This window comes from Quercus robur, chromosome 9, assembly GCF_932294415.1.
Source record: "Quercus robur chromosome 9, dhQueRobu3.1, whole genome shotgun sequence".
In the NCBI taxonomy this organism is placed as follows: Eukaryota; Viridiplantae; Streptophyta; class Magnoliopsida; order Fagales; family Fagaceae; genus Quercus; species Quercus robur.
The window spans coordinates 43,978,225-43,993,326 of record NC_065542.1 but is presented as its reverse complement, the minus strand read 5'-3'; the positions used below and the strand labels follow the sequence as shown (position 1 = coordinate 43,993,326).

The 15,102-nt window shown below is 36.5% G+C and overlaps 1 protein-coding gene across 2 annotated transcripts; it reads left to right on the top strand.

Moving 5' to 3' along the window:
- Positions 1-200: 200 nt before the first annotated feature.
- Positions 201-8,019, top strand: LOC126698574 (homeobox-leucine zipper protein ROC2-like). Of its 2 annotated transcripts, XM_050395897.1 has the most exons (10): positions 201-411; positions 3,604-3,785; positions 3,897-4,253; positions 5,179-5,292; positions 5,404-5,616; positions 5,767-5,944; positions 6,685-6,932; positions 7,056-7,166; positions 7,248-7,591; positions 7,792-8,019. In XM_050395897.1, the coding sequence occupies exons 2-9, from the start codon at positions 3,729-3,731 to the stop codon at positions 7,563-7,565; spliced, it is 1,596 nt and encodes a 531-aa protein (XP_050251854.1). In that variant the 5' UTR covers positions 201-411; positions 3,604-3,728; the 3' UTR covers positions 7,566-7,591; positions 7,792-8,019. The 2 variants fall into 2 exon arrangements, with proteins under 2 accessions (XP_050251854.1, XP_050251855.1); XM_050395898.1 differs by lacking the exon at positions 3,604-3,785.
- The last annotated feature ends 7,083 nt before the right edge of the window (positions 8,020-15,102 follow it).

The following is a 15,102-nucleotide window of genomic DNA, read 5'->3' as shown; positions in this document are numbered from 1 at the left end:
TCCAAGTCCTGACTCCGTCTTTGGTTCTTTTGTTGTATTGATAGAACCACCATCTAACTTCTACAGATTTGCTAATTCCCAGTTTATGCTAAATCCCCTCCCCCTAGGCTATATATTACTATATTAGAGAACACATCACGCGAGTATCACGTGAAACCCAGTAGGCCCAAAACTATATATATATATATATATAGAGGCCTGGAGTGGAGAAGGAGAAACGTAAGTAACAAGCAGAAAACTGAAAGGGCACTCGGCGGGAAGTAAAACCCATTCTCTACTCTCTTCTACAAACACAAGAAGATAAAGAGACCAAACCCCCAAAAAACCCAATTCTCTCCAAAAACCCATTTCACTCTCTAGAGACTGTTTGTTTTGTCAGAAATCTCAGGGAAATTCAGATTGAACAGTTCAGTGAGTACTCAATATTCTTTTATTCCTTTTCAATATCATTTTTTTTTTTTTTTAAATTTCCATATATCTCTGTGTATTTGTCTATTGTTCATTTTTTTTTCTTTGAAAATATTTGTACCCACTTCTTTGCACCAGTTGATGATTCTTGAAGTTTCTGATTGAGTTCTTGCATCTCTGATTTTTTGTTTGTATTCAAGATAGACTCTAGTCAATGCTTTAGTTTGATTTTTAGGTTAGGGTTTTCATGCTGGGCCTTCTTGTTCTCAATTTATCCTTTGATCAAGAATTCTGCTTCTACTCCTTGCTTTAAGTATCAGTATTAGGTTTGATTTTAATTTTAATTTCAATTTTAATTTTTAATTTTTAATTTTTTTAATTTTTAATTGTTTTTATAAAAAAATCCCAAGGTTTATCAAAACTGCTACTATGCGTTGCTTTGAGTATTGGGTTAGATTTTTTTATTTTGTTAATTTCTTTCTCTATGATTAAACTTTGTTTGTTGGTTTATTTTGCTCTCAAGGAATTGGGGCAGTGGATGTTTGTCTAGGTTTCCAATTAAGCCTTAGCTTCTTTATAAAATTTCTTGTCATGAAAACAGCTTCTTCTGATTAATGGGTTGGGGACTTAGAGTGTAAACAATGGTTTTAATTCTAAGTAAAGATTCTTGAAAATTTGTGTTTCCTAAATGTGCGTGCGTGTTTGAGTGTTTGCTTGCATGTTTATGTCTCTTTGCACAAATTTATTTTAATTTTTGTGAGTTAGTTTCAATTGTTGATGATTTACTGTGAAGCAAATGCTTTGTAGTTAGGAAATATTTGAATACCCCGACCGTAGGATGCAACCTAGGAAGTATGGACATGGACACGACAATACAAGCAATTTCTAAAAAATTGTAAAACAACACGGTGGGTATGACACTAGCATGACACAGGTAGGACACCCCAAATGAAGTGTGTGTGCTTCCTAGGATGCAACACAATTAAGGACAACCCTCCTTAGAAGTGAAGAAGATCTTTCTCTGCTTTCTGGTTGCAATAAAGCTCACTTTGATGTTCTGTTCTTGGATTCAACACTTCTCAATTTAAAATTTTCTACTTTTTCTCTTTTTGCGTTGTTTCTCCATAATATTGAAGAAATCTGCACAGACATTTAGTTTGAAGTGCTATACTAATTGGTATAATAAGTTAATTTTCCTGTTTGGTGTAGCTGCCTATATTTACAAATTATTTTTCTTTATACCATAAGAAGAAATTGAATGGTTTGAGGTAATTTAGACTCCCTACCAATGAAAAATAAATATTCATCTTGACCAAGGCTCATACCAATGTTTCCTTTTACATATTTCAAGAAGTATCATATGGGCTTCCGTTATTTGCTTCCCACAGCCCACATTGCAAGTATCACAAACCACAAAATTACGTATCATTATTGTCATGATTTTTAGTGCAAATTACATTGATATCATTTCATAAAGCGTTATTGAATATTTATAAGGTTATTCTATTTAGATCTTTTTCAATTTGGAACGAGATAACAGTTTAGTGCAAAAATATTTTTCCATCCATATATCAAGTCCACACCTCGTGGTTTTAAAATGACCCTGTTCTTTTTTCGTACTGCTCTATCAGAAAATTTTGGCATATTTGTGCCCCCCAAGTTTTCAGTTCATAAAAGCTTACTTCAAGGAAGTAGTTAAATGCAACATTTGATGGTGGAGATCTAATAATCTATGATGGAAGTAGAAGGGTACAATAAGTGCTCAATTGGAAATTACCTTCTTTATATGAATGGCGGGTACATTCATCAACAGGTGTAAGCTGTTTACACCTATCCAAACATTAAAAGGTGTAAGCTGTTTACAATTTGATGGAACTTATAATATGTGTAAGCTGAATGGAGAATACATGCGTCCTCAGTCCCTAGAAGTCAGGATAAGTTTTGGGTAGATTGTATTGAGATCCAAACTCTCTCCAATCATTTGAATACTGTTTACAGGAATTTTTTTCTTTCTTCTTCTTCTTCATTATTAGGGTAAATGACATCACACCCCCAAATGATCAAAATAATTAACACTGCCCCCAAAGAAATTTAAAAAAGAGGTGACAATGTCAATTATTGAAAGTTGAGTATAGCAATTCTTCTTCTTCTTCTTCTTCTTCTTCTTCAATGACATCATACCCCCAAATGATAAAAAATAATTAAACCTACCCCCAAATTAATTCAAAAAAGAGGGTGGGGTTTCAATTATTTTTATTATTTGGGGGTGGAGTGTCATTTCTTGAAAGTTGGATATAGCAAGTTTAATCTCACTACACCTCAGATGTATCAGTGTAACTTACCCTTATTAGTTATTATTATCATTTTTACAGGAAAAGTTTTAACTTGTTGAAATTGATTTGTATCTTCTGTCCATTTTTGTTAATTTGAGAAAGTATTAGTTAAATTTGCTCAAGATTGACAAAAATCTGGTGAGATCTACCATTTTTAGCTATGATAGGAAGGATAACATTTTTATTTCTCTCCATGTCATTGTATCTGTATATTCTTTTTCCATCACATGAATGGTTCGGCTTAATTTCAATGCATTAACCTTAAAGTTACTGTTGTTGCAATATAAGATAGTGAATTCCATTAAGTTTAATTTTCTCAATGCTTCAAATTGAGTTCCATAAAGAAAAATCTCAATGCTTCACATGTCCTGTATCAAACAACAGTTGCTCCTATAAGTAATTTGCGGCATTGTGTTTGAGTTTTCCAAAGCCTAGACTAATCACCTGGTTAATCCTACCAAATTTCAGTTTGATGTTGCTCAAAAAGTAACCAAATCCTTGTATGGTTTATATATTAGAGGACTATAAATGCAATGCTTGTGTTGATTCTTCTATTATAAGAATCAACATTACAACTGCTACAGATCTGATCTCTAAGAAATTGGTCTTTGATTGGGCTTGAGGTAGTACCTTCACTTACATAATACTTGGTTGTTGAATTAGGTGTTCTGAAAGATGAATTACCTTAATTCCAAGATAGATGGACCAAAAGTTAGGGTCTATGCAGACCTCAATTGCCAATATAGGAACTTTTACTTTCTTAGTTTTATTATTAATAGTTATAAAAAAAGTAGCTTTTATGATTAATGTGGTATTATAGCTAATTATTATATTCATTGTTTACATTTCATTGTTGTCAAAGAGCTGCGGGGGGGTCAAAGTTCAGGGGAGGAGGTTGAGTCAGAAAACCGGTTACACAAGACAAATTTGTCAGAGCATGAAAAATTTAATAGTCGAAGTCATAATTACAGGAAACTACATATTAGAATGGAAGATTCTGACCAATGCTCCAGAACTAAGGCTGCAGGCAACACCAGAGAACTAGTCTGAGCAAACCGCATTTAACTTTTCTTTTTAATTACAGCCCATTTGTCTAGCTTACTGTGATTGGTATGCCATAGTAATAGTAACATATAAGTTCTACTTATGTGCCAGGATCTTGCACTATCTTCCCTTGACATTTCTTCAAAGCCTGCTAAACTTCCTACGTCTAAGCTTCTGCATCCAGTTCAAGCACCCATGGCTAATCATTCTGACAGTAATTCTGTGGAGAGTAAGTTCCTAAAACTGCAAGAGGCAAATAACATCTCCAAGGCAGCTTACAAGGAAATCATGGGTATGGCTTTAGAAGCAAACGCTTGGGTTGTTGGTACTCCAGCATTAGGTACAATTGAGGAATTCCAACAGATATTTAAGACTTTGCCTCCACCCGGAATGAGAGTCGAATGTTCGGTTGAGACTGCAATTCTTCCAATTGCCCCTGAGAACTTGGTTTCTGTCTTGATGGATGTGGTGAGATTTCTTAACACTAGCATTGAAATACTTGGAACTGGGCATAACCTGTCTGCCAAACATGAATGGTGACTAGTGGGATCTACTTTCGTCATGAATGTTCTTGTTATTTTTTTCGGACTTGCATACTTTTTTTTTAGGCCTCTTAACCATGCTAGACACATCCTTAGAAATCTGAACTAGAAAATAGTGTGTTGGTCTATCCCAATGCACCATCTTTATGCTTTAAAAAGGTAGTTTTACTGAAGAAAGAAAGGGTTAAGGATCACTTATATTTCTTGTCTGTAATGTATGGTTGTTGATGAGAGGTACTGCAGATGGAAAGCAAATAATGAACTGTTATATCTTTGTTTTTGTGTGAATGATGGACATGGCCATCTGCATTTAAGGAACTGCATGAATTATGCTGGTAAAGGTGATCAGGCAATCAGAAAGGGAAATTAAAGAGGGTCTATATTATCTGTATTATAAGTGGCCTCTTAATTCAGATGCACTATGTCAGTCAAATCTTACATAATTGAGTAATATAGAAAAACCATAACTGAGTTTTGCACTGCTATGGTGAGGTCTAGCTTTTAACTTGAACCATTCATGTATGACCTCAATTATTACTGCCTATAGCATGGCAGAATGGGATAACCTTTTATTCTACCTGTTTATGATTTATCCAAGGAAGAGTCTACTCAATGTTATCAAAGTTCCTATGAAGTTTAACTCCTAATGGACTGAAAAGATTATCCCAATGAAATGATTTGTGAAATTCTCAATATACTACTTGAAAGCATATCTGAGCATGTAATGCCATGTTACTTTATATTTGGTTAGGGAAAATGAACACCCGCTAAAGGATTGAATTTGTTCATCTTTCTTCTTCTCCCCCTATACATGTTTCATTTTTGCTGCCTTTTTTTTTTCCTGTTTTAAGGATAGATGGGGTTCAACTTTGTCCCGCATTGCCCATTTTGGATCTAGCCATTTGCCAACTGGTGTTTTGCAGCAGTTGAGTCGTGCTGATGAAACAATCACGAAGATAGTAATGGTAAGATTTGGGGGGCTCTCATTTGGAGATTACCATGCTTGATCACCTTTTTGTTTCCTTACCGGTTATAGGTCAATTATACCCTACTAGTACTTATTATCCTTATTGTAGGTGAATGCTGAATTTCAATTGCCCACACCACTCGTGCCAACAAGGAAATTCTGTTTCCTGAGATGCCTAAGAAAGATCGTGGAAGATATATGGGCCATTGTTGATGTATCGAATGATTATTTCCACCATGGACCTTCAGATTCTAAATTGGAAGTAAAGTGTCGGCGAAGGCCATCTGGGGTGATAATCAGGAGGCATGACGAGTATTCTGAGGTTAGTGTAAAGGCAAACGATCCACAAAAAATTATGTTTATTAAAAACTTCATTTAAGAGGATATAGAAGGATTCTTATTACTGCCCTGGTTATTTTTAATATTCTTAATGATTTGTTTTCTCAAATTCTGGGTCTCTATCCTAGTGCAGGTTATATGGCTTGAGAATGTGGAAGTGAATGAGCACCAAGTCCAAGAAAATATATACTCATCAATAATTAACTCGAACCTTGCATTCTGTGCAAAGCGCTGTGTTAGGACATTGTTGCAGAAGTTAAAGCGAAATAATAGTAGATTTCTCAATCTTAGGATGCCAGTGGACCAGCAAGGTATGACATTTATAATTTATCCATAACCTTTACATGTTAATGCCATTTTTAGGCGAGGATAGTGTAAGTAGTAAAATTGGTTATGCTGTCCAATAATGGCGTCACCAATATAACTCGTATGCTGATTTTTTAAAACCTATCCACTCATGACTCAAGATACGTTTGGAGATTAATGCCTTTCTACAGGCCAAATCCACCCAATCCCTTTGATGGGATGGTGTCCTTTGCTGTGCCAATTCTCATTATGCATGAGAAACCTGACTTTCCCTCAAATTTTAGTTTTATGTGAGTGAAATGATTAAATCTAATGATATGCACATCTGGTCATATGTTTCCTCTTGCTGTTAATGTAATGTTCATTGTCATTTTAATCAAAACTTTGAGCTTTTTAACTCACTGTTCATTTTTTACTGACAGTTTTGGTTTAAAAGTTAAATAACTACTGAGGTGATTACGTAATGAAAGTTATGGAATTCTCATACCATGGCTGTGATGTTTACTTTTTTTTCCCAATGTCGTCTTCATTTACAACATAAAAGCTAGAGCTTGGAATCATCATTATAAAAGTTAGTATCATAAATGATTCTCAAATTTTGTGGGGTTGATAAATGTTCAAAGGTCAATATATCTAATGCATGTTGAGATACTATATAGCAGGGTTGGATTCTTTTTTATGTTCCACAAATTTTATGATTTAACGAGAACATGAAGAACTTATAATAATATTATGAGTTTTGCAGCTCGTGCATATTTGCTGAATTTAACTGAGTATATGGAGAAGAATTTCTTGGAATGCATTAATGAGGCTCCTAACAGAAGGAAATGGGATATTCTGTCTGATGGAGAAGTAAGGGTTTTGAAGGATGTGACCATGAATCATGTTGAAACACAGGGCTCAAGTAATTACATCGCCTTGACTAGCTTCCGTATTCAAGCACAACCATTCTTAGTTGTTCAATTTCTTCTCAAAAATAATGTCAAATTACAGGTTGGTTGCTGTCAAAACAACTCTGCCAAGTTACTCTGTTAGTGTGTCAATTTGCTATTCTATCAATATAGACTGCTTCTATCAATATAGACTGCTTAGTGTTTACATATTGGCTTGTTGCAGTGGCCAAGCCTTCTGGAAGAGCCTGAAGAAGTGATTAAGCTTGCCTCAGAAGATTATAATAACTGCATCACTTTACATAAGAATGTAGATTTACAGAATGATTTCACAAAGGTGATAATGTGATTTCACTGATTTACTTGTCGGTGGGTGCATGATCTTTTGCTTATATGAAATGTTGTTTTGATGTGACAGCATCACGACTATTTGTTACAAGAGGCTTCATGGGATGAATTTTGTTACTTCATCATATCATCACCAATGACCCAAGCAGCTACTAATGCACTTTTTGTTGGAGGATGTATATATGATCACTTAAAGCCTTCAGGGTTTGCCATAATGCCTGATGGATCTGCGGGCCTACTATCTGATTCGTGCTTAGTAACCATTGCCATGCAACAAGAGCTTGCTGTCCTGGAATCTGGTCAAGCCATTCAGTCCATGAACTTTATCATCAATGACATCGTTGAAGAGATATATGAAGCAATGCCTAGTAGACTGCTAACGAGTTAAATCACTTAATGCTTCAGATACACTACGTAAGAGATTAGTTGAAATCAAAATTACTTTGGTCATGACTCGACTGAATCTTTTTTACCGTCTTGCAATTCACATGTACCATCAAATTGCAGGGTCTCAATTACTGATGGTCTTGCTATTATGTAGTCATTTTCTTGTGAAAATATAGGAGCACTCATATCGTGATCTATTCTTCTAATTTTTTGTATCTATTTTGCAGTCACAAGGGGGAGAAGCATCAAGTTAGACTTTGAAATTGACTAATCTTGGAAGCCATAATGGTTCTTGTATAGTCTACGATTTGTTCTGTATGCGCTTCCTAAACCTCATTTGTTCAGCGTAGAATTTTAATTCATTAGAAATGAAGTTTGTATGATACTGGTTATTCAGTTTTGACATGATTGACATGTTACTATGAATCTTATAGAGGATCGAAATTTAGTTCCCAGTTATCCATGTACCTGCGGCTTGTGATTAAGAAGATTAAATAGGAATTGATGTCTGATAGGTTTTTTATTTTATATTTTATTGGCTACAGTTGGTTTTTAGATAGTCACACCTCCAGGGAGTTGAACCCGCATTCTTCCCATTGGGGAGAAGTGGAAAAGTACCATCTGAATCAAACGGTTCAGTACATTTTATTTTTACCTGTGGCCTTTAGCTGCCTCTCTAGTAGGGGAGTAACTTCTGAAAACTTTAGTTTTATAGAATTATGGGGCAAATTCAATGACTATTGTACTTCATAGAGGTTATGGAATTAAGGTACAAAATGCAGCTTGCATGGGACCTTTGAAAAAGAGAGAAGAAAAAGAACTATTCATGTAGTTAAATATTTTGCAGCCTTTTATCTTGGTGACTGTCGTTTACTTTGGCTGCCATCCTTTCAAAGAATGTATTCTAAATTTTAAACCAAATAGTCATGAAAATGAAGAGCGGTTGCAGGTGTCAAGGGATGGTAACCTATTATAATTTGCGTAGGTCTGCCCAAGCACCAGGTTGAAAACAACGTCAAATTATGGCATCAAATTGTGACTTGCATATAGGGGCGGTAAATTTTACCAATATCCATGAACCCGCCCATTACCCACTTTATTTGGATAAGTCTTAATCCAACTCTTTTAAATATTTGGATTAAATGAGTAAAGACTCATTATGTTATTTAATTAGATGGGTCTAAATGAATAAATCCACTAATACCCATTAAACCCATCTAAAATTTAAAATTAAATATAAACCTACAAATACCCAACGCCGCATTCCATGAAGACCTTAGTGAGGAAGAGATCATCAGCCAACAGCCTCTCCTTGAACCCACCGAACTGCATCAACCACCGCAACACCGGCGACTTCTCCAACTCCAAAAACCTCGACACCATTGCGCTGGGGACTCTCCCAACCCCGATTGTCGCCGTCAAGTCGTAGGGCAAATTCTTCAACGACCTCCCAGCCTCCACCAGCACCATTAGAGCCTCCTTTTTGTTTTTGTCCTCCACCAACGACCCCTAATCACCTCCTCCTCCTCCGCCGTTGTTTCCATTGTTGTTGTTGTTGTTGTCATTGTCTCCGCTGGGGAATGATATAGCGTCGTTTGCGATGGAGAAAGTGGTGAGTAGGTGGCGGTGGGGGTTGTTGTTGTGGTGGTGGAGAGAGAGAGAGAGAGAGAGAGAGAGGTGGAAGGAAGTGGGTGGCAGTGAAGAGGAAGAGAGAAATGGACAGTGAGGATAGGGTTTGGAGAGAGAAGCGTTAGATGATGAGGGAGTAATGAAGCAAAATATCTGAAAGTGTAGGATATTTGGGTCATTTTGGCTATTTAAGGGGATTTTGGTAATTTAAGAAGTCAATAGGGTATTCAACTAGTTGTAGAAGTATTTGGATCATATTAGATTAAATGGACGAGTTACTAATTAAATGGGTTGAGCGGGCAATGGATAATTAATTTATATAAAAACAGGTCATAAATGGGTAAATGAGTAATTACACACCCAAGTCATTTATAATCCAACCCATTTATAACTCAACCTGCCCATTTGCCACCCCTACTTGCATAAGGTCCAATTTGTACTTTCATAGCGAGTGCCATAAGGCTCATAACTTAAAATGGAGGAACGTTGTAATGAGTACTAACAATAGTAAATGGTTTGCATCTGAGAGAAGGATTGGCAGTTTTGGCAAAAGTGAATAGTTTGTTTGCACCTTTCTTTCTTCTTCTTCTTTTTTAATTATTATTTTTTGTATAAGAATAAACGATAGCTGCATTTTTTTTTTTTTTTTGGTTAAACAGACGATAGCATTAAAAAAACTAAACTGAAAAGTCAGTACAAAGTCTGTTGAAATGGACCCCATTACAATCATCTTCTAAGGCCTTAAACAAGTCCACAGGCGGACTAGAAAACAAAATAAACTCAGCTTCTTGATCAGCACCTATTCTGGCTAACATATCAGCACACCGATTGGCCTGGCAGTAACAATGGCTGAATTGAATTTGATGGAATCTAGACGCCAAACGCCTGCAGTCATCCAATATGGGGGGAAATTATATAGTTTACATGGTCAGAGTTTTTTAAAACATCCACAACCATTTTTGCATCAAGCTCTACAATAAGGCAGGATATATTCATGTTGCAACAAAGCATCAGACCATCCTTCAACCCCCAAAGTTTAGCAACAAAGCTATTTGTTGATCCAATATGCCTGGTGTAGCTCGCAACCCAGCTGCCATGTTCATCTCTGATGATGCCCCCACAGCCAGCCCGCTCCATACAGCTCATAGACGACCCATCCGTGTTCAATTTCTTCCACCTTGCTTGAGGCTTCTCCCACCTGATTCTTCTATTTATTTTTTGGACAGGATTCCTAGGTGAACACACATAATACAGAAATTCCAACGTTTGATTATAGATATCTGAAGGCAGACTTGGATTTGGACTTTTTCTTTTGAAAACATACAAATTCCTGCTTTTCCACAGACTCCACACACCAAAGTTGAAGGTAATATGCCACGGTGGCTTCCCTTGAATGTAGCTGCTGCTTACTTTCCCATTAGCCTGAAGCCATTCCTGCAGATTGCTCCTCCAAAATTCTCTATTTGTTTCCTTCACTCCCAACTGAATACATACTTGTTTGGCTCTAAGACAGTCTCTAAGAGCATGCAAGATGGTTTCAGGTTCCCTTTGACAAATGGGACACACTTCATCAACCACAATTCCTCTTTTAGCAAGGCAAAACTTGACACCTATACTATTGTGTACACACTTCCATAAGAAAGTTTTAATTTTAGGTAATGTCTCAGATTTCCAAATCCAGCTGGCCTTAATGGGATGCATAGTATTAGCCTCCATGGCAAGTGAATAAGCACTCTTTAGATCAAACATACCTCTAGGATTATTTGCCCACGCTAGCTTATCCCTTCCTCCACCAACTATAGACATAGGAATAGCTTGAATGATCGACTTAATTTCAATAGGAAGATCAAAGGAGATTCGGTTCCAATCCCAACTTGCATCTGTCAGTAGGTCTTTTACCTCCCATTGACTTGCTTCACGAGTTAGTGGGCTGTGGATCATCTGGCACAGAGGGCCTTTGCGAGTCCAATTACCCAGCCAAAACTTGAGTTTACTACTCTTATCAATTACGCACATACTACCTTTGTTAAAGGTCTCCCTTCCCTTTTTAATGGCTCTCCAAATTTGAGAACAAGGCAACCGATCTGAATTGGCTGCATTGATTCTTCTATTGCTGCAGTACTTTCGTTTAAGAACTTGAGCCTATAATGCATCTTCTTCTGTGTGGAGTCTCCAATTCAACTTAGCAAGAAGTGCAATATTTCTGCCCTTTGCCTCCTGTAAACCCAGCCCACCTTCCTCTTTAGGCTTTGTAACTTTTTGCCACCTGACCCAGTGAACTTTCTTCAACGTCTCCGAAGAGCCCAATAGAGAGTTTCTATTAACCCGATCAATGCCATCCAATATTCTTCCTAGTAGATAAGTGCCTTGCATAACATAAGATGGGATGGATACCGATGATGCTTGAATTAAGACAACCCGACCAGCTAAGGAGAGCATATTTGCTTTCCACCCCGCTAGCTTTTGTTTGACCCTCTCCAAAATGTAATTGAAATCATGGGAGGATGTACCCGAGTGCTTAATGGGAAATCCAAGGTACTTACCAAGTGAAGGAGTGGATGCAAACCCAAGGATATCGCACAATGACTCCTTTGTATCTCTATCCACATTTGGAGAAAAAAAAAGCTCTTAACTTAGTGATACTCACCGATTGCCCTGACATGTTGCAAAAATCATCAAGGACATCTCTAATTGTGAAGCAATTCAGCCCATTTGCTTTCCCAAATAACACTAAATCATCCGCAAAAAACAGATGCAAAAAGGCAGGACCACTTTGGGATGCCTTAACAAGTTGCCACATCTTTGCCTCACATTTTTCTAGGATAAGCTAATCGAGGTAATCCATACAAAGGATAAATAAATACGGGGACAAAGGATCTCCTTGCCTAATCCCCCTTGATGGATAAATCGAGTCTAAGGCTTCACCGTTGACCAAAATTGAGAAAGTAGGGTCTAATCCTCCTTAAGTCATACGCTCATCCCTTCTTGGCTGCGCAACAGAAGCTAACTTATATGAGCAGCTAAAAATTACAATTTAATCTAACCCATGTTAGAGAGAACTCATAGTCATAGGTGTGTCACTCGCTAGCACCATTTCACATCGTCCATGAGTAGACCTCCAATGCAGAACTTAAGAGTAAGATAGGGGAATCAACCTTGAGCATAATCTGGCAGGCGAAGACCAAGTTCTTTAGTGTATAAATTGTTAGGCTCTCTCACCATAGCCACAACCTTTCCTTGTATAGCATCTCCACCCCCATGCATAAATATAATCTTCTTACAAACTAGTGCTGCCACTGTCACCACATCACATATTAGAGCCATGAATTAACACCACCTGCTCTGCCTTCCAATCACGAACCCCCTTAATTATTAGCAACAGATCCTGAAGAATATCTTAGGGTGAGGAGTTGAAGCTTTACGCTATGTTTCTTAAACCAACTTCGAGAATAAGAGATTCAGATTCAATGACCTTTAACAAATCGGACCCAACAAAACTGGCATCCCACACTTCACCTTTGAAAAAGAGATTCTGAAGGGCAACTACACAATACACACTACTTTCTCAATAGTCGCATGTGTAAAAGGGAAATCTCTTTTTCTTTTTTCTTTTTGTGGTCAAACAAGAATGTTTTTGTGGCAAAATTTGCTGTACACTAACTTTTTGGAAAAAATTTAGGTTAATAGCATGCGTTTTGTAAGTTTGAATTTAATCAACCATTTTGTTGGCTTTATTCCGTGCTAAATTTGATTGTAATTTAGTATTTAGAAACTTTGTATTTATGTGGGAATCATGTAAGGGTAGTGTGTGAGAGAGTGTGAAGAAAAGCTCAAGATTATGCACTCAGCAAGGGACTCACGACTGGATTTTACGGCTTGCAAGTCGCCAAAGGATGCACACAAGTGAAGCATGCAGAGGAACTGAATAGTCACGTCAGCTGGAGCACTACAGAACAAAAAGTCTAGTTTAGCCATTCAGTTAACTCATGGCTTGGACTCGCGACTCAGTCAAGTCACGAGGCCAAGTCGTCAGTCCACTCTGTTTAGGAAAAACTGACTATTCGCATTCCATACACACACCAAGTATAAATACCCCTTATACCCACGAAATGTAGAAAGCTTCCAAAGAGAATTTTGAGAGAGAAACCCTAGAGAAAAACAAGATTGACTCATCCACAATCTTCATCCTTTGATTCTCAAAATTCCTCTACTCTCACCCTCTCCATTGTTAAATCCTTGAGAGGTACATTAGCCAAAACCTTTTCTCACCATGCCCATATCTGTGAGAAGGCTTTTGGTGCTTGAGAAGCAATTAGGAAGGGACCAATTGACATTGGTTGATGCTATGGGTTATAGCGGTATCTGGTAAGCTAAAGAAGACAAAGGTTCGGCATCACCTCGTTGGAGCAAGAAGCTTGAAGGGCTTAGGTACATTGGATAGATTAGGCTTGGAGGGTCTTCTGCTATTCATGTATCCCAACTTCATTCTTTAGTGGATTATTGACCGCTTGGAGGGCGGCTGAAAGGTTTTACGCCGAGGATTTCGGTTTCCTCTTCGATAACACATCGCTGTGTTGTCCTTGTGTTTGCATCTCTCTTCCCTTAATCTTTGCCATTTAATTTCTACTGTGGTTGTGATTTTATTTGGTTTAGATTGTTTTATCAATTTTGTTTTAGCTTATGTTCATGTTCTGCACATATATTGTTTGATAATAAGCATGAATCGGTAATTTGTAAATTGGGGGTCTAAATGTTCAAGGTGTTTTATACACTAATTGAACATTCACGTTTGAACTTATTTAGTTATGTAAACTGTTTTTGGAACTCAAGTTTGGCAAACTTAAGTTCCAACCCAAAATTGCCTTTACTAAACTCAAGGTCCAACTAGTATAACTCTGACGTGGAATTAAAAAAAAAAAAAAAAAAAAAAAAAAAAAAAAAAAAAAAACCACGTGGAACTTGAGTTTAGCAAACTTGAGTTCCATGCCGTTAAAAAAATTCACCCAGATGGAACTCAAGTTTGCTAAACTCGAGTTCCATGCAGTAAAAAATTTAGTAAACTCGACTACCAAGCGGGTAAGTATTTTTTGAATGGAACTCAAGTATAGTAAAATCGAGTTCCAATTAATTTCACACCTACCCCATTTGTCTTAGTTTTTAACTCACAAATCACTCATAACTCTCATAGATGCATAACTCTCAAAGATGGTGCCTGTCCCAACTCTCTCCCACGCCCAAAACTCTCTTGGTTTACTTCACAACCAGCAACTTTCATTTAACATTCTACAAAATTAAAAGCTTCCTTCTTCTTCAATTGTAGGTAAATATCTGAACCTTTTCCAAAAAAAAAAAAAAAAATTGTTAGACCTGGTTAATATAATTAAGTTTTCATTTGGTAGATATATAGACACATACCACTTTTATAGTGTTTATGAGTAATGTGTTGTTTGTAATTGTATTTTTTTTTTTTTTTTTTGTATTTGTAATTGGTTGTTATTTGTTCTTTGTAATGGGTTGGTCTTTGCAATATGTAATGGGTTTTTCTTTGTAATGGGTTGTTATTTGTAATGTGTTTGGGTAACATGTTATTATTTACAATGTGTTATTATTTGTAATGGATTGTTATTTGTAAGGTGTAACAAGTTTTTATTTTTAAAAGTTAGTGACCATATAAAAATTTGCTTGAGTATAAAAATTCGAATATTTATATTTACTTGAAGACAATATTTTATATTTGCTTGGTTAATCATACAATGCTATCTTCAATAAAAATTTGCTTGGAAATTTCAAAAATATTATCTCCAATGTTATATTTGGTGAACCATATAATGTTATTTTTACTTGGTGGACCATACAATATTATATTTTATATTTGCTTGGAGATAATAAAATTTCAATTGTTTATAATT